At 35.4% G+C, this 22,681-nt stretch overlaps 1 protein-coding gene across 21 annotated transcripts in view; it reads right to left on the bottom strand.

Annotated features, from left to right (window-relative positions):
- Positions 1-2,254: 2,254 nt before the first annotated feature.
- MANEA (mannosidase endo-alpha) overlaps positions 2,255-22,681 on the bottom strand; it is a 54,063-nt gene continuing 33,636 nt past the window's right edge. For 8 of the 21 annotated variants that reach the window (XM_051854473.3, XM_051854474.3, XM_017345286.4 and 5 more), the window contains 2 exons: positions 16,436-16,512; positions 14,764-15,629 (listed from right to left, as the gene is read on the bottom strand). In XM_051854473.3, the coding sequence (XP_051710433.3) occupies positions 14,975-15,629; positions 16,436-16,512 (732 nt within the window). In that variant the 3' untranslated portion in view covers positions 14,764-14,974. Of the gene's footprint in view, positions 3,202-14,763; positions 15,630-16,435; positions 16,513-17,908; positions 18,127-22,681 lie in introns of those variants that run through there. The other 13 variants (XR_016233846.1, XR_016233847.1, XR_016233849.1 and 10 more) reach the window with 4 other exon arrangements.

Below are 22,681 nucleotides of genomic sequence, written 5' to 3' on the forward strand. Positions count from 1 at the left end.
CCCATTTAAAAATATGTACATTATTCACACTTTATGTGGAGTATAAAAATGATGGTTAATAGACACCATTTATTGAGTAATATCATTTGCTAGTATTTTTAGGTATTTGATTTATATTAACCTATTTAATAGCTGCAAAATGTTATCTGAAATGCAAGCATTAGGGTTACAAAATTCAGGGTGCATGAAAAATATGATTCTCAAGGATTACACAGTTCAATGGGATTTACATTTTTCTCCCAAAGCTTATGTGGCTGCTTTCTAGAAACACAGACTTTCAATTCGATTAGATTAATGTGATTAACATAAAGTAACTATAGTGCTAAATAGCAATCTCAGTAGACATATAGACTCAGGCCTTCATTTTAATAATATGCAAATAGGGGTGGGCATTGCAGCACAATGGATAAAGCCACTGTTTGGGCTGCCTGGATCGTATAACGGACCATTGGTTTGAATCTTGGATCCTCCACTTCTGATCCTGCTTTCTACTAATGTGCTTAGGAAGGCAGTAGATGAAGACAAGTAAATGAACTTTGATGCCCATTTGGGAGATAAGATGGAGTTCTTTGCTCCTGGCTTTGTCCTGGTAAAGCCCAGGCTATTGCAGGCATTTAGGAAGAGAACATGCAGGTGGAAGATTCTCTTTCTTTCTCTCTCTGCCTTTCAAATGAATTATTAATCTTTTTAAGGAATAAAAATGGAAATGGGTCAGATTTATCATTAGGAAATATTTTGAGTTTTGTTTTTCTCAATGAAAATTGAGATATGGTTGATACATTGCTATTCAGCATATAAAAATCATTTTATGTATGAAATTCTGAGATGCATAGCTAATTACATATTTCCTTCTGGAACACACACACACACACGCACACACACACTTGATTTAATTACTTTTCATTTTCACTAGGAGAAAGACTCTAACATAGATAACTGCTTAGACATAAAGACTCACCAAAGGTAAATCTGCATAATCTCGGACAATGCTTTATCACTTAAAAGCTATAAGCATCTCAAAATTGGGAAGTTAGTGTTCTATTTGTACATCCTCTTCACCACTACACTCCAGCAGAAATTCCAGAATAGTCACAAAATTTCCAGAAAATTGTTTGAAAGACATTTAAATCAGTCTTTGATGAAATATAATCTATGTTGTATTTAATATACAAAATCAAAATAATTGCACTGCGTGAATTGTGCTTTGATATGATACTGTAATCATACACTGTATATGAAATTAGGTCTTAATCTTACAGGGAAGGTACTGATGAGGATACTATTCATTATATTACATATTCTCTTTTTTAGAACCATCAAAAGAAATTCTTTTTCTTAGTAATACTTTTCTTGAGAATTATTTTTTCTATCTTATAATATGAACATTGTACAATGTACAGATGACTAGATGTCCTTTTTTAATACTGAATATTCAAAAGCTTAAAGTTGTGATCAATATAGCATCACAGATTACCAAAATATTATATTTTTACTTAGTATGGGGCTTAGTATTAATCAATATATTCCTATTCTTGCTTTACCCTTAACTGAGACTACATTGTCATTGGGTATACACACTAATAAACTACTTAAAACCTTGCCAAAACAAAGCAGGTGAACAAGAAAGGTTAGCAGAGAGTGACATTGTTGAAAGGTCAAGCAGTGGGCAGGCAGCCACAGAGACATGCATGAAAAGGCAGATAGTTGCAAAAGTGGGGGGAAAAACGGCAAAAGGAAGACTTTTCTCTCTCTCTCACTATCCACTCTGCCTGTAGAAAACAAAAAAATTAAAAACAAAAAAAAGTGGGGGCTATAAACAAATCAAGATGTAGTGTTTTCCGACCTACTTGTCAGGCTTCAAAAATGGATCTGTATCTAATAAACAACACAGAATAAAAGCATTTCAGGTTCTTCTCAGTGAATACAAATTAACTCAAATCTGCTACTCAAAAGTCAAATTAGGAGGACTATTAGAGATTGGTTAGGCGATATACACCTAATGCACCACTTTGCTTTAACGTCTTATCTTTCATCAGTTAAGACCCAGGGAAAGCTGCCACAAAAGCAGAGCTCCTCAAAGATTCGCTTTCCCTGAGTTGTCTTTGTGATTGTATCCTTGGGATTTATACAAATCATAATAGCTAGTCATTTAATATCCCTTTCTGAACATTACAAAATATTGAATATATTTTTTCATAATGGTTTGTATTCTCTATATCAGAGATCCAAATAAGTGATTCAAGAGCCAGACCCAACCAGTGAATATTTATTTATTTATTATTTATTTATTTATTGTTTTTATTATTTATTTGACAGATAGAGTTAGACAGTGAGAGAGACAGAGAGAAAGGTCTTCCTTCCATTGGTTCACCCCCTAAATGGCTGCTACAGCCAGAGCTACGCTGATCCAAAGCCAGGAGCCAGGTGCTTCCTCCTGGTATCCCATTGGGCCATCCTCCACTGTCTTTCCAGGCCACAGAAGAGAGCTGGACTGGAAGAGGAGAAACCGGGACTAGAACCTGGCACCCATATGGGATGCCATAGCGACAGGCTAAGGATTAACCAAGTGAGCCACGGCACCGGCCCTAACCAGTGAATATTTAAAAATGTTTTGCCAGTATGGTGTTGTTTCACAGCAGGTTAAGCAGCTGGCTGTGAAGCCAGCATCCCATATGAGTACTAGTGAGTCCCAGATGGTTCACTTCCAATCCAGCTCCCTGCTAAAGCACCTGGGGAGTCAGTGGAAGATGGCCGAAGTAGGTGGGCCCCTGTCAACCACTTTGGAGACCAGGGTGGAATTCCTGGCTCCTGGCTTTGGCCTGGCCCAATCCCAGCCATTGTGGCCATTTGGAGAGTGAACCAGCAGATGGAAGATCTCTTTCTCTCTCTCTCTCTTGCTCTCACTCTTGCTCTCAGTAACTCTATCTTTCAAATAAATAAAAAAATTTAAAAATTGCAATATTTGCCAACATCTTATAATTAGAAAAAATTATAAACACAAATACACATATGAAGACATTTTCTCCCTTAATGATCCATAGCAAAAGGACGACCTTGACAAGAGTTGAAGCTCAACCACTCCTTTCAGGTGAGAGTTGTTCATAGTCCCTAAGACTCTCTGTGGTCTGAATCGAGATGATTAATTTACATAACCTCAAAGGCTCCTGTAGACATTTGCAATGCAGACTCTAGGTGTAACGCCTATTTGAGAAAAAAAAATAATGTATTGATAAGGTGAAGTTTGCATTTTTTAAACTTTTATTTAGTAAATATAAATTTCCAAAGTACAGCTTATGAATTACAATGGCTTTTTCTCCCCATAACTTCCCTCCCACCAGCAACCCTCTCATCTTCTGCTCCCTCTCTCATTCCATTCACATCAAGATACATTTTCAATTATCTTTATATACAGAAGATCATTTTAGTATATATTAAGTAAAGATTTCAACAGTTTGCACCCACATAGAAACACAAAGTGAAAAATACTGTTTGAGTACTAGTTATATCATTAATTCACATTGAACAACATATTGAGGACAGAGATCCTACATGAGGAGTAAGTACACAGTGACTCCCGTTGTTGACTTAACAAATTGACACTCTTGTTTATGGCGTCAGAAATCTCCCTAGGCTCTAGTCATGAGTTGCCAAGGCTATGAAGCCTTTTGAATTCGGCGACTTTGATCTTAATTAGACAAGGTCATAGTCAAAGTGGAAGTTCACTCCTCCCTTCAGAGAAAGGTACCTCCTTCTTTGATGACCTGTTCTTTCTACTGGGATCTTACTCGTAGAAATCTTTCATTTAGGTGTGTGTGGTTTTTTTTTGTTTGTTTTTGTTTTTGTTTTGTCTTTTTGCCAGAGAGAGTGTCTTGGCTTTCCTTGCCTAAAATAATTTCATGGGCTCTTCAGCCAGATCAGAATGCCTTAAGGTCTAATTCTCAGGCCAGAGTGCTGTTTAGGACATCTGCCATTCTATGAGTCTGCTGTGTATCACGCTTCCCATGTTGGATCATTCTCTCCCTTTTTGATTCTATCAGTTAGTATTAGTAGACACTAATCTTGTTTATGTGATCCCTTTGACTCTTAAACCTATCAGTATGATCAATTGTTCCCTGAAATTGATCACTTTGACTAGTGAGATGGCAGTGGTATATGCCACCTTGATGGGATTGAATTGGAATCCCCTGGCACGTTTCTAACTCTACCATTTGGGGCAAGTCAGCTTGAGCATGTCCCAAATTGTACATCTCCCTCCCTTATTCCCACTCTTATATTTAACAGAGATCACTTTTCAGTTAAATTTAAACACCTAAGAATAATTGCGTATTAATTACAGAGTTCAACTGATAGTATGTTAAGTAGAACAAAAAAAATACTAAAAGGGATAAAGTATTAAGTTGTTCATCAACAGTCAGGACAAGGCCCGATCAAGTCACTGTTTCTCATAGTGTCCATTTCACTTCAACAGGTTTCCTTTTTTGGTGGTCGGCTAGTTGTCACCGATCAGGGAGAACATATGATATTTGTCCCTCTGGGACTGGCTTATTTCACTCAGCATGATGTGTTCCAGATTCCTCCATTTTGTTCCAAATGACCAGATTTCATTGTTTTTTAGTGCTATATAGTAGTCTATAGTGTACATTTCCGATAATTTCTTTATCCAGTCTACTGTTGATGGGCATTTGGGTTGGTTCCAGGTCTTAGCTATTGTGAATTGAGCTGCAATAAACATTAAGGTGCAGGCAGCATTTTTGTTTGCCAATTTAATTTCCTTTGGGTAAATTCCAAGGAGTGGGATGGCTGGGTTGTATGGTAGGGTTATCTTCAGGTTTCTGAGGAATCTCCAGACTGACTTCCATAGTGGCTTGACCAGTTTGCATTCCCACCAACAGTGGGTTAGTGTCCCTTTTCCCCCACATCCTCGCCAGCATCTGTTGTTGGTAGATTTCTGTATATGAGCCATTCTAAGCAGGGTGAGGTGAAACCTCATTGTGGTTTTGATTTGCAGTTCCCTGATTGCTAGTGAACCTCAACATTTTTTCACGTGCCTGCTGGCCATTTGGATGACCTCTTTTGAAAAATGTCTATTGACGTCTTTGGCCCATCTCTTAAGTGGGTTGTTTGTTTTGTTTTTGTGGAGTTTCTGGATCTCTTTGTAGATTCTGGTTATTAACCCTTTATCTGTTGCATAGTTTGCAAATATTTTTTTCCTATTCTGTCGGTTGTCTCTTCACTTTCCTGACCGTTTCCTTTGCAGTACAGAAACTTCTCAATTTGATGCAATCCCAATTGTTAATTTTGGCTTTGACTGCCTGTGCCTCTGGGGTCTTTTCCAAGACGTCTTTGCTGGTACCTATATCTTGCAGGGTTTCTCCAATGTTCTCTAATAATTTGATGGTGTCGGTTGTAGATTTAGGTCTTTAATCCATGTTGAGTGGATTTTTGTGTAAGTTGAAAGGTAGGGGTCTTGCTTCATGATTCTGCACGGGAAACCCAGTTTCCCAGCACCATTTATTGAATAGACTGTCCTTGCTCCAGGGATTGGTTTTAGGAAAGGAAGCACTTCTTCTATGGAACAGAAGCATATATAGCCTCTAACGTACTTCAGATGTTTAGTTAATTGTAAGCACTCTCACATCTTTTTATAATGTCGATCTTTTGGGAATTGGCATTTGGTGCAGTGGCAAGATGCCAATTGGAACAATTGCATAGCATGTTGGAGTCCTAGCTCTGCTCTGATACAACTTCTGCACCCTGAAATGCAGCAGATATGGTTCTAGTTCTTGGGGGTCCCTGCCACCCACTTGGGAGGCCCAAATGGAGTTCTGGATTCCTGAGTTCAGCCTGGCACAGCAATGGCTACTGGGGGCATCTTGAGGGTAAACCAGTGGATGAAATATTTGTGTGTGTGTGTGTAAAAACATGAAAAATATGTGGAAAAAACAGTAAAACTTGAGCTCAGATACACTTCATATAATGATTACCACTAAATATTTTTTAACGATATATGTAAAGAGAACATACTTTTCCATATGGCATTTTAATAAAAATATTATAACAAAGCAAATTTCAGTTAAGAATTTAGCAAACAATCAGATTTGTTGAAGACTATTTATATGAAGTCAGATCTTAGACTGCAGTCATTTAGTATTCTGCCATGTGGCCAATATAAGTCTGGGTAAATACAAATGATGTGTAGAAGAATAGTATTCAATAAACATAAATTCAGTACATAGAAACAACACAAGGTTAATAAAAATTCCCTTTTTACTTAGCATCAAAAGGGTATTTTATTAAGTTTTTGCAACAAATTTTTCTATAATGTTTTGGTACACAATGCTCTTGTTAAATTTTTTAACTTATCTGTAGATTATTTTGGATTTTATACATACATACATTTTTTCATTTGTTTGTTCTCACTTTACTGCAGTGGTTAGGAAGAATAGAGTGTTGGATAAAATTCATCATAATGGACAGTCTTACTTTATTTCCTATTTCAAAAGAAACATTTTCAAGTTTTATCACTAATTAAGTTATCTGCTATATGGTCTTTGCTTAGATATGTTTTTCCAAATTAAAACATTTCCTTCTGTTTTTCATTTGCGAAGAGTAAATATGTAATTTGAATTTTATCAGCCCTTTATCACAACACATTTTTAGTCAGCTAATGAAATGCAATTGCTTTTATAATACTGAACCAGGCTTTCAATCCAAGTATGAACCTCAATTGGATTTTGATCCCCTTTCCGTGCAGAGGGCACTCAATTTGCTAATATCAGGACAAGGATTTTTCTATATGTCTGTAAGATTGTCCTATAATTTTATTTAGGTTTTGTGTAATGTCAGCCTCATAAGGAATGTTCCTAATTTTCCTATACTATGGCATATACATTCTTAATACCAGAGTAATTTTTAATGAAATGTGCTATGTCTTCAGTTTCTAATTTAAACATAAATGATTCTAAGAGTTTATGAACATTTTACTTATTTTCATTTTATCTCAAGAAGTGTATAAATAGCATGTTCACCATTTATACTGATTTGTTTCGATGTTATATGCAAGACAATGCATCATATTGTAACTTCTTAAAATTTTGCTCCCACTTTGCTTCTCCCTTTAAAAAATAATTGTAAAGGGAAAAGGATAATATTTCAATAAGACTTTCTCTAACAATGTTATTCATGTTAACACACAAAATTTAATGAAGGAAGGATTTTATTTACCAATGATAGGCATAAGTAAACACAACTATTAAAAATTTAAAATTAAAGAGTCCTGGTGCTGTACCTTGGTGATGTTTACACAACAATGTGAATGTACTTTACACTACTGAATAATATATGTTCTTATAAAAGATTAAGATGATCAACTTTATGCTTTTTTTAAAGATTTATTTTATTTATTTGAAAGACAGAGTTACAGGTAGAGACAGAGAGAGAGGTCTTCCATCCACTGGTTCACTCCCCAGATGGTTGCAACGACCAGAGCTGCACTGATCCAAAGCCAGGAGCCAGGAGCTTCCTCCGGGTCTCCCACGTGGGTGCAGGGGCCCAAGGACTTGGGACACCTTCTACTGCTATCCCAGGCCAGAGCAAAGAGCTGGATGGGAAGAGGACCAGCCAGGACTGGAACTGGTGCCCATATGGGATGCTGGTGCTTCAGGCCAGGGCGTTAACCTGCTGCGCCACAGCGCCAGCCCCTCTACTTTATGTTATGTGTGTTTTACATAGTTAAAATTTTAAATTAGAAATAAAAATATGTAGGAAAAATATTAGACATTTTCTTAATTTTTATTTTACAAGATTAAGGATTTATGTTAATTCTATTTGCAGTTCTGTAGTGATGCACAGTATTTTAATAGAATGAAAAAGTACTAGCTAATATACTGTTTTCATTTTTCTGAGAAGTAGGAAAGAGGGGAGGGAAAAGGGGAAAAAGAAAGAGAGTATGCACACAGGTGCTCCAATCTGTTGATTCACTCCCCAAATGCTTGTGACAGCCAGGGATGGTTTACAGCTGAAGCTAGAAGCTAGGAACTCAATCCACGTCCCCCACATGGGTGGCAATAACCCAACTTCATAAACCATCAACACTGCCTCCCAGGGTCTGCATTAACAGAAAGATAGTATCATGAGACAGAGCCAGGAATCCAATCCAGGCACTCTGTTGTGGGAAACAGTTGTATAACCATTAGGCTAAATGTCCACTCCTAATATTCTGTTTTTAAGAAGCTGTGGCATGGTACTCTTTAGGAGATTCTGTTAAAATATGTGTTTCTGGAATGTATTATACATATTTCAACTGAGTTTCTCCCAAATAGTTTTCTTTTTTAGTATTTGACACCTTAAAAACATTACAATTAGATCCTATGATCAAATTATATTACATGGTGATATGATCTTTAGATAATGGTTTTTGTTAAAACTGGCTTAATATACTTTTATTAATGGTTATGATCATAATTAATATATTAAATTTAAATGTCATTGTGTAGCTATTTCTACTTTGTGTCTTCAATGATCTCTGTTCAGATTTTTAAGCTCTTCAATAATCAAAACAACAAAACATGATGATACAATATATACCATAAGCTGAATTGTATACACTATTACCTTAGAATTGTGCACCACTGTTTTGGGTTATAAAATATTTATTTCAGTGGAGTGGCTTCTAAAGGCATTTTAACTTTATGGTTAATTTCATTTAAGTTGAGAAACTTTAAATTCAATATATATGATTCTTTGAAAATTAAATCCTCTGGGCTGACCCTGTGCCGTAGTGTTAAGCAGCTGCCTGAGACACCATATCCCATATGGGAACTGGTCATATGCATGTTGTTCTAGTTCTGATTCAGCTCCCTCCTAATGTGCCTGGAAAAACAGTGAATGATGGCCAAAGTCCCTGCGCCCCTGCACCCTCATGGAAGACCCAGAAGCTCCTGGCTTTAGCCTGGACCAGCCCTGGCTGTTGATTTGGGGAGTGAGCCAAGTGATGGAAGCTCACTCGCTCGCTCGCTTCCTCTAACTCTACCTTTCAAAGTCTTTCAAAAAATTTAATCTAGAACATTTAATATAAAAGTGTCACTAAGTTTTGGTTTCAGTAAATTATAGGTCTATGATTATTTGCTTATTAGGCCTTAAATTACTTTGTCTTTTGATACAATAAATTGTTAATTATATAACAAAGGCTAATCATGTTGCATTATGTCCTTATATTTACTAATAGTTGGGATATAATCCTGTTAGCACTTAGTTCCTTGATTCAGGATTTATGAGTCTTTATAAAGTAATTAAAGCAACAAAGCACCTCAAGGAGTTTTCAAGGAGAATATTACATTAAGTCCACAATAACATTTAGCCCTTGCTTGGTTATATATCACAGTTTACAATTTAATTTGGATTTCATTTCTTTATAGGAATGCTCGAAGGAATAGAGCCTTCTTGCTTTTATGTAGGTCATTTTTTTCATTTCAAAGTTGTAAATATTTGTATGACTAACTGAAATTTTGCTGGTCATATATAGGTATTAATTTCTATGCCATGGGATATGGGAGTGTTCATAATTTGAAATTGATGTTACATATTTTACATATTTATTTTCAGTCAGTGTTAGAGAGAGAGAGAGAGAGAGATATTGAGAGAGAGAACCTTCTTTCCATCAGCTTGTCCGTTCCCCGAGTGGCCACGTGGCAGTGCTGGGCCAAGCCAAAACCAGGAGCCAAGAACTTTAAATGGGTCTCCCATGTGTGTGGCAGGATCCAGAACACTTGGGCTATCTTCTGCTGCTTTTCCCAGGCCATAGCAGGAAGGTGGATTGGAAGTGGAGCAGCCAGGACTGGAATAGGTGCCCATATGGGATGCTGACACTGCAGGATGTGGCTTTACTTGCTACACCACAACACTGGCCCCCAGATACACATATCCTTTAAGGACCGTTTCTGTAAGTGTTGTATTTCAGAGTAATCATCATGTTTAAATTGAAGAACTGTGATCAGTTTCAAAAAGTGCATGGTTGTGAACTCGGTAGGTTTTCTGGTGGTTTGTTAATTTGCTATTTTAGGAGATTAATTTCCTTATAGATATCAGGATTAATCCATGAATACAAATGGTCTTGAAAAAACTCACAAAAATGTATAATATGGAAAAACTGTAAAAACTTAAAAATTCAAAACACTTTGAACCAAAATAAACCTTCTTTATTTCATTTTCAACAAAGATTTGAAATACTATCACATATGATTATACCCAAAGAAGAACAAATGAGAAAATATCTTCCAAATTAAAAAACAAGTTTATGCACGTGTGTGTATGTGTGTATGTACACATAACATAAACTCCAATTTAATGAGCATGTACATGCAATGGTGTCTTGGATGCTTGCAACCCATGTTGGAATGCCATATTCTAAGTCCTGGCTCTGTTCCTGATTCACACATTCTTGCTAATATGTACCCTGGAGGGCAGCAGATGATAGCTCAAGTAATTGGGTCCTGCCAACCACCTGGGAGATCTAGATTAAGATCATGCCTCTTGGTTTTTGTCTGGCCCAGGATAGCTGTTGTTGAGATTTGGGGAGAGAACCAATGTATGAATGATTCATTCATGTCTCTCTCTCTCTCTCTCTCTCTACCTTTGAAATAAAATGATTTTTAAAGTATATATTTACTTTGCAGTGCTGCATATGTCAATATAGAAAAATATAAATAATACTGATTGAATACTACCTTTCATGTTAATCAGAAATTAAACATGCTTCATAAACAGAAATGAACAGATTTTAATATTTCAGATAGGATTTTTTCACACATTTTTATTGGATTAAAATTACCTACTCTTCTATATATACAAAATTGTCATTTTTCAGATTATACAACCTTAAAGTAAAAGAGAAAAATGTTAACACACAACTCAGATAAACATTAGTGACATCAGTTTTGACAACATTAATCCTTTAAAAGACAATAAACTGGTTTCTATACAGCCAAAACATTTAGACTGGTTAAACTTTAAAAAACATAAAAAGAATCCATATTAATTCATTCATTGCATATACCAAACCACGTTGTGTTTTAACAGTTATTTTAGTTTATTGAATTAGAAAGTTTATTTTTATTTTTTTATTTTTTTTTTTTTGATAGGCAGAGTGGACAGTGAGAGAGAGAGACAGAGAGAGAAAGGTCTTCCTTTGCCGTTGGTTCACCCTCCAATGACCGCCGCTGCAGCCGGCGCACCGCGCTGATCCGATGGCAGGAGCCAGGATCCAGGTGCTTTTCCTGGTCTCCCATGGGGTGCAGGGCCCAAGCACCTGGGCCATCCTCCACTGCACTCCCTGGCCATAGCAGAGAGCTGGCCTGGAAGAGGGGCAACCGGGACAGAATCCGGTGCCCCGACCGGGACTAGAACCCGGTGTGCCGGCGCCGCAAGGTGGAGGATTAGCCTATTGAGCCACGGCGCCGGCTAAGTTTATTAATATATCAATTACTTACACTCAATTGGGAACATAACCATATGAATTGTATTACAAGTCAAACGGTAAAGGCAGTTGTAATGAATACCTGAGGAAGATTTCTGAATATATTCCTCTCTAAGAAATAACAAGAGTATTAGAAATATTTACTAATACATGCATTCTTTTATATCAAAGGAAAGTTCAAAAACACAGGTGCTCAAATCCCTTATATAAAATGGTAATATCTGCATATAATCAATGCAGATCCTCCCATATACTTTTTTTTTTTTTTAAATTTTTTTGACAGGCAGAGTTAGACAGTGAGAGAGAGAGACAGAGAATTATAGACAGTGAGAGAGATACAGAGAGAAAGGTCTTCCTTCCGTTGGTTCACTCCCTCAATGGCCGCCACAGCTGGCGCCGCACAGATCCAAAGCCAGGAGCTGGGTGCTTCCTCCCGGTCTCCCATGCTGGTGCAGAGGCCCAAACACCTGGGCCATCCTCCACTGCCTTCCCGGGCCACAGCAGAGAGCTGGACTGGAAGAGGAGCAACCATGACTAGTACCCGGCGCCCCAAGTGGGACTAGAACCGGGGTGCTGGTGCCGTAGGCGGAGGATTAGCCTGGTGAGCCACGGCGCTGGTCTCCCATTATACTTTCATAATCATTTCTATATTACTCATAGTATCTAATACAATGCAAAGGATTGTCATGTGGCATTGTTTAGAGCATAATGAACAAAAACCCATATATGTTCAGTACACCTTTTTTCTGAATATTTTCAATCTTTACTTTCTTGAATCTGTAGGTAATGAACTCATGAATAGCAAGGCACAACTGTAATAACTTTTTCAAAAAGGAGGAAAGAAAAAGGTATTCTAATAATTATAAACTAGTAAACTACTATCAGACCAGATACCAAATATTTTTCCCTTGAGAATGAATCTTTCCAATTATAGAATTTGTTTTCTCTTGCTTTGAAATCTGACTGCTACTTGGCTGGTTAGATTAATGAGCCAGGGAATCATAACAAAGCCCATGGGTGAAGTATGATGTAGGGGTTTAGCCATGTTGGCAATGGGCACTGATAGAAAGTGGTGGGCATCCACACTGAGGACTGCTGATCCCCTCGTTTTAAAATATAGACTTCCTCTTCACCTCAGAAGCATTTAACAAATTAATTTTATACTCACAGTGGGTTCAAATGGAAAACAAAAGTAATAAGGAAAATTCTTCTGTAGTTGATATTTCTCTCAGAAAACTTTGATGAAATATGGTATAAAAGATTATTGGATATGACATATGTATAATTTGTCCCTAAAATAACAATATAGTGGTTAACTGCATATAAGAAAAAAAACAACAATTTGTATCTGTGAGAATGTTTCTATGAAAGCGTGTCGTTGTATGCTTCATCCCTAAAATAACATATAGTGGTTAACTGGATATAAGAAAAAATTCTGCAGTTTATAATTGAAAGATTGTTTCTATGAAACTGTATGGTTATAATAACAGTACACTGATTTATTCTTGCAATTTTCCCTGGGAAATTATCATATTATTACTATCTGTACTATTATTTTATGGCCTGATCATTCTTTGAGAATTGACAAATTTTTAAGTTATAAATAAGCTTAATGTTAATGTCTATTTTCAAAAATGTATTTCATTTCAACTTATGCTTAAAAGTAATTTTTATGGTCTTATGGCTATTTTGTGATAAAATTCCTTTTAATTTGTTTCTGAATTAATATCTTTATACTCTGAAGACTGATATACATTATTTTTAGTATTACTTGCTTCTCTTAGTAAAGCTATATATTAGAAATGACATTAATTTAATAATATATATTAGATCTTTATTATAGTTATAATTAACTATTATCATTTATTAATTTTTAGTTTATATTGAGTGGGAAAGGGGAGGGTTGCGGGTGGGAGGGACGTTATGGGGGGGAAGCCATTGTAATCCATAAGCTTACTTTGGGAATTTATATTCATTAAATAAAAGTTTAAAAAAAATAATTTTCATCATATAAGTGATCAATTAACACAATAAAACAAATAGTTATTGATCACAAATATTTTAAGCTGAAAGATGCCATAATAGTGTAACATTTAAAACAAGGATATTATATATAAGAATTAAAATACTGTCTTCTTTAGAATTACGTTAAATATAAAGAAATTTTTCATTTCCACATCTCTAAAATCTGAAATGGTAATTATCTTTTCTCAGTTACTTTTGGTAAGAAATAATAAAATATAAAAAAAATCCAACTATAGTAACAACTTTTTTCTTTTTAGTTAACAGGTGATCTATGGTTAACATTACATTTAAAGACATAAATAACAAAATAAAAACAAGTTAAAGATTGGTCAGTTATCCTAAAAATAAATATTTCAGGCACTATAGTTTCGTAATAGTTGTAAAACAACTGTTTTCCCAATAATTGAGATGCAAGGATTACCTTTGAGAGAAGTATTTCCCACAGCTTCTAAAATTTGGAATTCAGCATGGGGAAGCAGCAACATTAACCATGCAAAACACTTAGCATGCTATAGGTAACCATAAATCTGCAATGATGATATGGATTGTGCTACAGAAACCACTCCTTCTTGAAGACTTAAAGTTTATGATTAAACAACAACAACAAAAAATCAGAGAGGCAGAGGCAGAGACAAAGAGGTCTCCGCCTGCTGGTTCACTTCCCAAATGGCCGCAATGGCCAAGCTGAGCCGCTCCAAAGCCAGGAGCCAGGAGCTTATTCCAGGTCTTCCATGTGGGTGCAGGGGCCCAGGCACTTGGGCCATCCTCTACTGCTTTCCCAGGCCACAGCAGAGAGCTGGAATGGAAGTGGAGCAGCTGGGACTTGAACCAGCACCCATTTGGGATGCCAGCACTGCAGGTGGTGGCTCCACCTGCTACACCACAGCGCCGGCCCCCTGAAAGTCTATTTTTTAACGCAGTTTCAGATTCACAGTAAAACTGAGAGGAAGTTACAGTGATTTTATTAGTCTTAAGAATTTCAACATTAATGTGTATTTATTCAGAGTCTAAATACCAATATCACAAAGTTGCTTGGGTCACTGATAAAAAAAAATGAAACATAAATGCAACCTTTTAGGTTTGTTTTCTTTGATAGAATACACACATAGTCCTATTTTTCTGGTCCCAGTAGGTAAGTGTGGTTTAACTGTGTGCTAACTGCTTTACGGAACAAAGGCATTTACCTACCATGAAATGACAATCAAACAGTCATCAAACCAGAATTTCAATTTCAGTTAGAAACACAGCAAATTACACCATACGAATGTTATCTGCACAATTTTTATTGTAGATATTTTCTCAGTGCAATATTGTAAAAGGTAGCAATGATCAACATTATCTTTTAAAATGATATTTATATTAAAGAGTAACAGAAACAGTGCATTTAGGTTTTGAAAGGTTTTCCCTATAATTCAAAACAAAGGGTCTTTACTGAAATTAGGGGATTTTGATAATTATTAAACTTTAACCAATACATTAAGAGGCAGGCAACTTTTTATGAGCATAAGTTGCTCTTTCCTTACTGTATTTTTCAGACCACTTACGAGTTAATTCTAGATAAAGACCTGGTTTGTGGGGCCGGTAATCTAGGTATACTGTATTGCTGGTTCTTTTGGGAATGGCTTTTTCAATTTGAGTCCCTTCATGCCACTCATTAAAAGAAGTAATAGAAATTAAACTGGGTTGGGCCTGAAGTGCAGCACTCAGAGAAACTTCGTAATACTTCCCATTGATTCGGTTCCGCGTGTTTTGAGAGTTCCATGGACGGATGCTAGTGTCTATGTATCCTGGACCCACGCTTGGGATAAATATTAAGTTGTATCTATCACAGAAGATTTTTAGACTAGCCCAGTTCTGATGTGATGAGCCATAAGTAAAGCCATTTGTGGCAAAGTAGGTATAAATTCCATCAAAACCACTTTGCAGAACATCATACTTATGTTTTTCTTCTACTAGAAGTGCAATAAATAATCCATCATAAGCAGAATTGCGAACAGTGTGAGATCCGGAAGGGGTTAACAGATTGACCCATTTTTCTGGCTTTGTGATATAGGAATCATAGATGTAAAACATAGGAAGAGCATTCCCAGTCCTTGTCTTGTATCTGTAAAAGGCTGAATGATTTCCATATCTAAAATACAAACATTTTTAAAAGTATAATGAATATTCACAACTTATTTGTCATAGACAAATCTATTTATGTACTGGAAACAGAGGGAATCATTGAGGCTTAGCATATTGCTCAACTTTTGGGGGGAACCATTAAAATATATTTTTGATTTCATATGTTAGAAAATGAGATACTGGATATATTACCAAGTAAGAGATTAATTATCTCATATTGAAGTTTACAAATGATGACACAAGTGATAAAAAAAAATCCCTTGTTTTCTACAAGAATACATGAAGTGCTTTTTTGCATTGGTAACAAATGTCCCACTGTAGCTGACAGGTTTCTTTGTGAGAGCCTGGCGTCTGTTAGAGACTATCATCAGTAAAATTGTTTAACAAAATGAAAATATATTAGTAGCTTATTTGTAATCAGACTTGCAAATTAACCTAGATATAAGACCACTGCTATAAAGCAGCTCACATTTAATAATCTGAACCTTCTTTTAAAAAGACAAAACTCCATGAGATTTTTAAAATATTGATTTAAAACATCAATATGACAGAATTTAGGAATGACCTTATAAACATGTAAAGTAAGAAAACTAGCAATCTTTACTCATACTGAAAGTGAATTGTAAAGAACTTTAGAAATATTGCTCAAAACAACTGTGACATTCATTAGGATAACAGCTTAAATTAATTTTATTAAAAATATCAGACCATAAATCATTCAAGCCTATGAAATATAATTTAAGTGTACCCTCCTTATAATTAAAGTTATTACTAGACCACATATCATGAATTATAAATATTAAAGAAACTCACTTGTCTATTATATACTTGATATTTTTGTACATGTTTTGATCATTTCGATTGCTATATGGTTCTATATGAAAAGCAACCTAAAACAAAGAAAAAATTCAATGAGAGTAAAAATTAGCTATGACATAACCATACATTCTGCATGCTTAATAAAGTGATTTAAAAAACTATTTATTGAACATAAAATTTGCCAGAGAATTTTTAGTAGTAACATTTACTAAGAATTTCTTCAACTAAATAATATGCAAAACATTTTATATTTATTGCTTCAGTTAATAACTGCATAGTGTAGTTGTTATCATCACCTCTACTTTCCAAATGAGGTGATCACAGTTAAAGTAAGTTCAGTAGCTTACCCAGGCTCATCCAGCAGTTAGGAAGCAATACATCCTATGTAAATTCAGAATTCCAGTGACCACCACTGGAGAATGTTTCTACCTACACTTATTCGTTATAGAGAATCTTACAAACTTACATGCTCTATGAACTATTTGGGGATAAACTCTGTATTCAGAAATATCTTTATTTACAAGAAGTTAAAAAAAAATGGTCCAGAAGAATCTGGACCATTTTTTTCAGGTGGGTGACCACTAAGTTTATACTTAAATGAAATCAACAGCAAATTTCTTTGAAAAAATATTTTACATCATTTAAATAGTAGTTTACAAATTGACCTACACTGATTTTCAACTATTATTCCAATAATTTTCAAAACTAACTGAAAAAGTACTATTTACTAGTTGACAGCAAAATAATTTTCATAATGCTTACTTGGTTGATATGGTTTATACATATGTCTCTACTACAATGGCAGAAAGCACTAACTTCTAAGTAAATACTATGTACACACTTCATGTTTTTATTCACAAAAGGTTAGCTATACATACATCAAAAAAACTAATCAAAGTAAAACCATTTTGTATGCTACTCCTAACTGCTAATGTAGATAGTAAAGCTGGTATTTCCTTTAAATGACTATCTATGCAAGATTGGTAAAGCAAAGAACATGAATATTTTTACTTTTATTCTTATTTTTAGTGAACTACCAACAGCAATTAGAAATCTTTATTGTAATGTAATTAAGTCAATGATACTGTCTTAATTTTACGTTTTGGGCTGAAGGAAGCATTTATGGAACTAGACACTTCTATACTACTGCAATATAAAACTTCATTTCCAAGTACCCAATTAAAACAAAATCTATTTTACATTAACCAGTGTTACTAATTTTCACAGAACTAATTTTAAAGTCAGTATTTAATGAAAATATTCTAAGCTTTTAATAAAATTATATTACACTAATTTTACATAAATGAAGTTTTTGCCAGTAACAAACTAACATCAATTAATGTTTGCATTATTTTGTTAATAGTGCATGGACTGTAACTGCTACGACAGTTAGATTTCTCAGTATCTTTTGTATTTACTTTATAAAATGCTTTTTACATTTTATCTGAAAGAGAGAGAAAAACACACCAGAAAGAGAGGGAATCTTCCATTTGCTTGTGTACTCCTCAGATGTTCACAACAGCCACAGCTGGGCCAGGTGGAAGACAGGAGCCTGGAACTCCACCAGGATCTCTTTACAGATCTATTTTCAGTTTACTTTATAATCATACAATTAACCCTATACTAAGTAAATGGTTCAAAAAATATGAAGAAAAAAAACTGTTCTTCAACAGTAGAGACAAGAGCTGTAAACAATCATGGAATTGCAACATGTCAATTTCAGTCCAATACATTATATTTTAGATTCTCTATTAATTACTACTGATCAGGGAAAATATATGGTGTCTATCTTTTTGAGTCTGGCTTAAGCCAGACTAAGTATAATGCTTTTCAGTAGCATCCATTTTGTTGCAAAAGATGATAATTCATTTTTTTTATCACTGAGAAGTATTCCATAATTTATATATACCACATTTTCCTTATCCCATCATCAGTTGATGGGCATCTGGGTTGATTCCACATCTTAGCTATTGTGAATTGTGCTGGAATGAACATGAGGAAGGCATAACTCTTTCATCTGCTGACTGCACTTCTCTTTGGTAAATTTCCAGGAGGGGCTTGGCTAGGTAGATCGATTTTCAGATTTCTGAGGTATCTCCATACTGTCTTCCAGAATGGCTGCACTAGTTTACATTCCTATCAACAGTGGAGTAGAGTACCTTTTATCCCACATCCTCACCAGCATTTGTTGTTTGTTGATTTCTGTATGAAAGCCATTCTCATTGGGATGAGGTAAAACCTCACTGTGATTTTGATTTGCATTTCCCTGATTGCTAGTGATCCTGAGCATTTTTTCATGCGTCTGTTGGCCATTTGAATTACCTCTTTTGAAAAATACCTGTTCAAGTCCTTTGTTAATTACTTTTATTTTTCTTCCACATTTTTAAAATTTTCTTTAAGGACTACAATTTCATACATTTAATATACACAAATATGGGAACATGGTGATCTTTCCCCCCTTACCTCCCTCCCACTCATAATCCCACCTATTCTACTTCTTCCTCTTCCTTTTCCATTATTATTTAGTGGATTCTTTGTTATATTGTTGTTGAGTTTCTTGAGCTCTTTATAGATCCTGGATATTAATCCTGTAACAGTTGCATAGTTTGCAAATAGTTTCTCCCATTCTATCTGCTGCCTCTTCAATTTGCTATGTGTTTCTTCTGCAGTGCAGAAACTTCTCAGCTTGATGTAACCCCATTTGTAAATTTTGGCTTTGATTGCCTGTGTTTCTGGGGTCTTTTCCAAGAAGTCTTTGCCTATATCAATGTCTTGCAGGGTTCCCTTAATCTTCTCTAGTTATTTGATTAGATTTAAATCCTTGATTCATTTTGAGTAGATTTTTGTTTAAGGTGTAAGGTGTAAGGTAGGAGTCTTAGATCATACTTCTGCATGGAGAGATCTAGTTTTCCTAGCACCATTTGTTGAACAGATTGTCCTTGCTCCGGGAATTGATCTTTTGTCAAAGATTAGCTGGTTGTAGGTGCATGGATTGATTTCTGGAGTTTCTATTCTGTTCCATTGATCTACATATCTATTTTCTGTGCCAGTACCAGGCTGTTTTGATTATATCTGCCCTCCAGAATATGTTGAAATCTGGTATTGTGATGCCTCTGGCTTTGGTTTTGTTGTACAAGATTGCTTTAGCTATTTGAAGTCTCTTGTGTTTCCATATGAATTTCAGCATCAATTTTTCTATATCTGAGAAGAATGTCTTTGGTATTTTGATTGGTATTGCATTGAATCTGTAGGTCCCCCACCTCCCATTCTCTCTCCTCTCTCTTTAACTCTGCCTTTTAAAAAAAATAAATTTTACAAAAATAATATGTGAAATGTTTTTCTTCATTCAGTTATAGTTTACAGCCATTGTCTACATTCCTACTAAATATAGGGTCTTTTTGCTTTTTAATCTTTTTATCTGGTGAAGTATTAAGCCTTTTTACTATAATATAGTTTTAAAATGTTATTTAATATAATTTATAAAATTAATTTTAAATATGAATTTTTATAAATATAAAATAAAATGTTATGTACTGTAATGTAAATTTTAAAATGTTATCTCAAAAACTAAGAAAAAAAGAAAGGCAGAAGAAGGAGGGTGGGAAAGACAGAGGGAGGGAGGGAGGGAGGGATGAAGGGAATATTATGTTCTTAGACTTGTATCTACATATCATATTGAACGTTAAAAATTAAAATTAAAAAATGAAAAAAATTTTTCCAAAACAACACCATAATGGAAATCACAGAAAAAATCCAAGAGCAAAACCCATTTATGATTTTGCCTTGTAATCTTACAGATGAGGGGGGATAAGTCAAAGAATCAAGGAACTAATATCAGCCCAGAGTTATTCAGCTGGACAACCTCCAATTTCAGTTTACTGGATCCTGTCTTTCTCACATTCTACAAAGTTACTCCTAAGACATGAGGCCAAGAAGCTGTTCTAAAAATTTTAGAAAACATTAACATACCATATTCTAAATTTTTCTGATCATTAGATATAAAACCTAGAGCAAAGAGAGATCAAATATGTTGGCAACATCTACATGATTAGTGACTGAGCTCTTTTTGGCAGGAGAAAAAACTGAGCCAAGCCCATGCCTCAGAACATTTTCACTTTGCCTTTAAAAGCTTCCTTAAACTACTACAAAAGCCATGTTCTTGAGCTCTCATCTCCTAGGATTACAGCAGTGACAAATGTGTGGCCCTTGGATCTGTTTTGTGGAAGGTAAATCAATCATTATCTAGTCATGGAACTGGTGCCAGACCTGGGGATTTGCTTCTACAGACCTGCAATGTCACTGAGAACTCACTGAATGGCCCTGAGGAGCAGACTAGGTGACAGTTCCTGACATCTCGCGAATCTAAAAGGTGTAAGATGCTGTCTTAATACTTTCAGGACTGTAACCTAGGAAAGGACGCAGCTTTATGGAAAGAATCTTAAAAGTTAGCATTTTTTAGCTATCTTCCCTAGAGTCTCATTTCTATTCCTCAATATTCACTGAATTTTTAAGCAGATGGAAGAGTCAAGTTAAATAACTATTATTCTTTTTGTTTGTTTGTTTGAAACAAAATATTTCAACAGTGATCCACTTCATCTTGTACAGAGCTCAGTTACCAGTATTGAGCGGATGGTCCTGCTTAGGATAGATAAACTGTATGAAGTTACAGAGCAAATAAAAAGCTTCAGCAATTTTTTATAGTGGTGGCATACAAGACACTCTGTCAAAAAAAAAAAAAAAATGACTTAAATGAAAGATCTCCGTGAGTGAGATCCCAGTAGAAAGAACAGGTCATCAAAGAAGGAGGTACCTTTCTCTGAAGGGAGGAAAGAACTTCCACTTTGACTATGACCTTGTCTAAATATGATCAGAGTTGGTGAATTCAAAAGGCTTCCATAGCCTTGGCAACTCATGACTAGAGCCTAGGGTGATTACTGATGCCATAAACAAGAGTGTCAATTTGTTAAGTCAACAACAGGAGTCACTGTGCACTTACTCCTCATGTAGGATCTCTGTTCTTAATGTGCTGTACATTGTGATTTAATACTATGACTAGTACTCAAACAGTATTTTTCACTTTGTGTTTCTATGTGGGTGCAAACTGTTGAAATCTTTACTTAATATATACTAAACTGATCTTCTGTAAATAAAGATAATTGAAAATGAACCTTGATGTGAATGGAAGGGGAGAGGGAGCGGGAAAGGGGAGGGTTGCAGGTGGGAGGGAAGTTATGGGGCGGGAAGCTATTGTAATCCATAAGCTGTACTTTGGAAATTTATATTCATTAAATAAAAGTTAAAGAAATAGTGGTGGCATATGAGAACTCAGGGTTTATGGTCACTAGTTAAACTCTAATTCACAATTAGATTTACAATTGGAAAATACATTGCATTTAACAACAAGGATAAAACTGATGAAACCTGAAAATAAATACGAGCTATTAGATAAGAATATGATTACTCAAGGACATAGAAGACAGTGTGGATAATGCAAGGAAAGGAATAACTACACCAGTATCAATGGAAAAGATCATGGATAAATACCCCTTTTACACATGATTTTAAGTGACTCTTCAATTACATATTAGATGCCCATGTAATGTGCTTGCTTCAGGGCCTTCTTTTATTTTTTTATTAATATCTTCATATTGAGGCTAACACCATATATTTTAATTTTTCCCACTTCCTAAAATAAACTTGCTGTTATCTGGGAAAACAAAGTTTGCTTCATTAATAAACACTTTTAAAAAATTAAGTTTATTCCGGCATGTAGAACTTTTGGGATTAGCCCGTCAAATTCTATATTTAACATTTTAGTGAAAAATTACACTAGGCTACATTAAATTTATAAATTAAATAAAACAAATACAATTATGTGAGAGACTGGCCATTTCAGCAATTCTGAGTCTTCTTATCAAACTTAGTTTCTCCAGGGCTGGCACTGGAGTGAAGCGGGCAAAGCCACCAACTGTGAAGCTGGCATCCCTCATGGATACCAGCTTGAGTCCTGGCAGCTCCATTTGTGATTCAGCTCCCTGCTAATGTGGTTTTCTACTTTAAAATTCATGTATTTATTTGAAATCAGAATTATGGGGAAAGGAGAGAGAGAGACAGAGAGAGAGAGAGAGAGAGAGAGAGAGAGGGCGGGGGGAGGATGGGAGAGAGAAAGAGACAGAGAGAGAGGGAGGGAGGGAGGGAGGGAGGGAGGGAGGGAGGGAGGGAGGGAGGGAGATTGAATCT

Source organism: Oryctolagus cuniculus, chromosome 5 (genome assembly GCF_051225735.1).
Source record: "Oryctolagus cuniculus isolate XC-2025 breed Fujian yellow rabbit chromosome 5, ASM5122573v1, whole genome shotgun sequence".
In the NCBI taxonomy this organism is placed as follows: Eukaryota; Metazoa; Chordata; class Mammalia; order Lagomorpha; family Leporidae; genus Oryctolagus; species Oryctolagus cuniculus.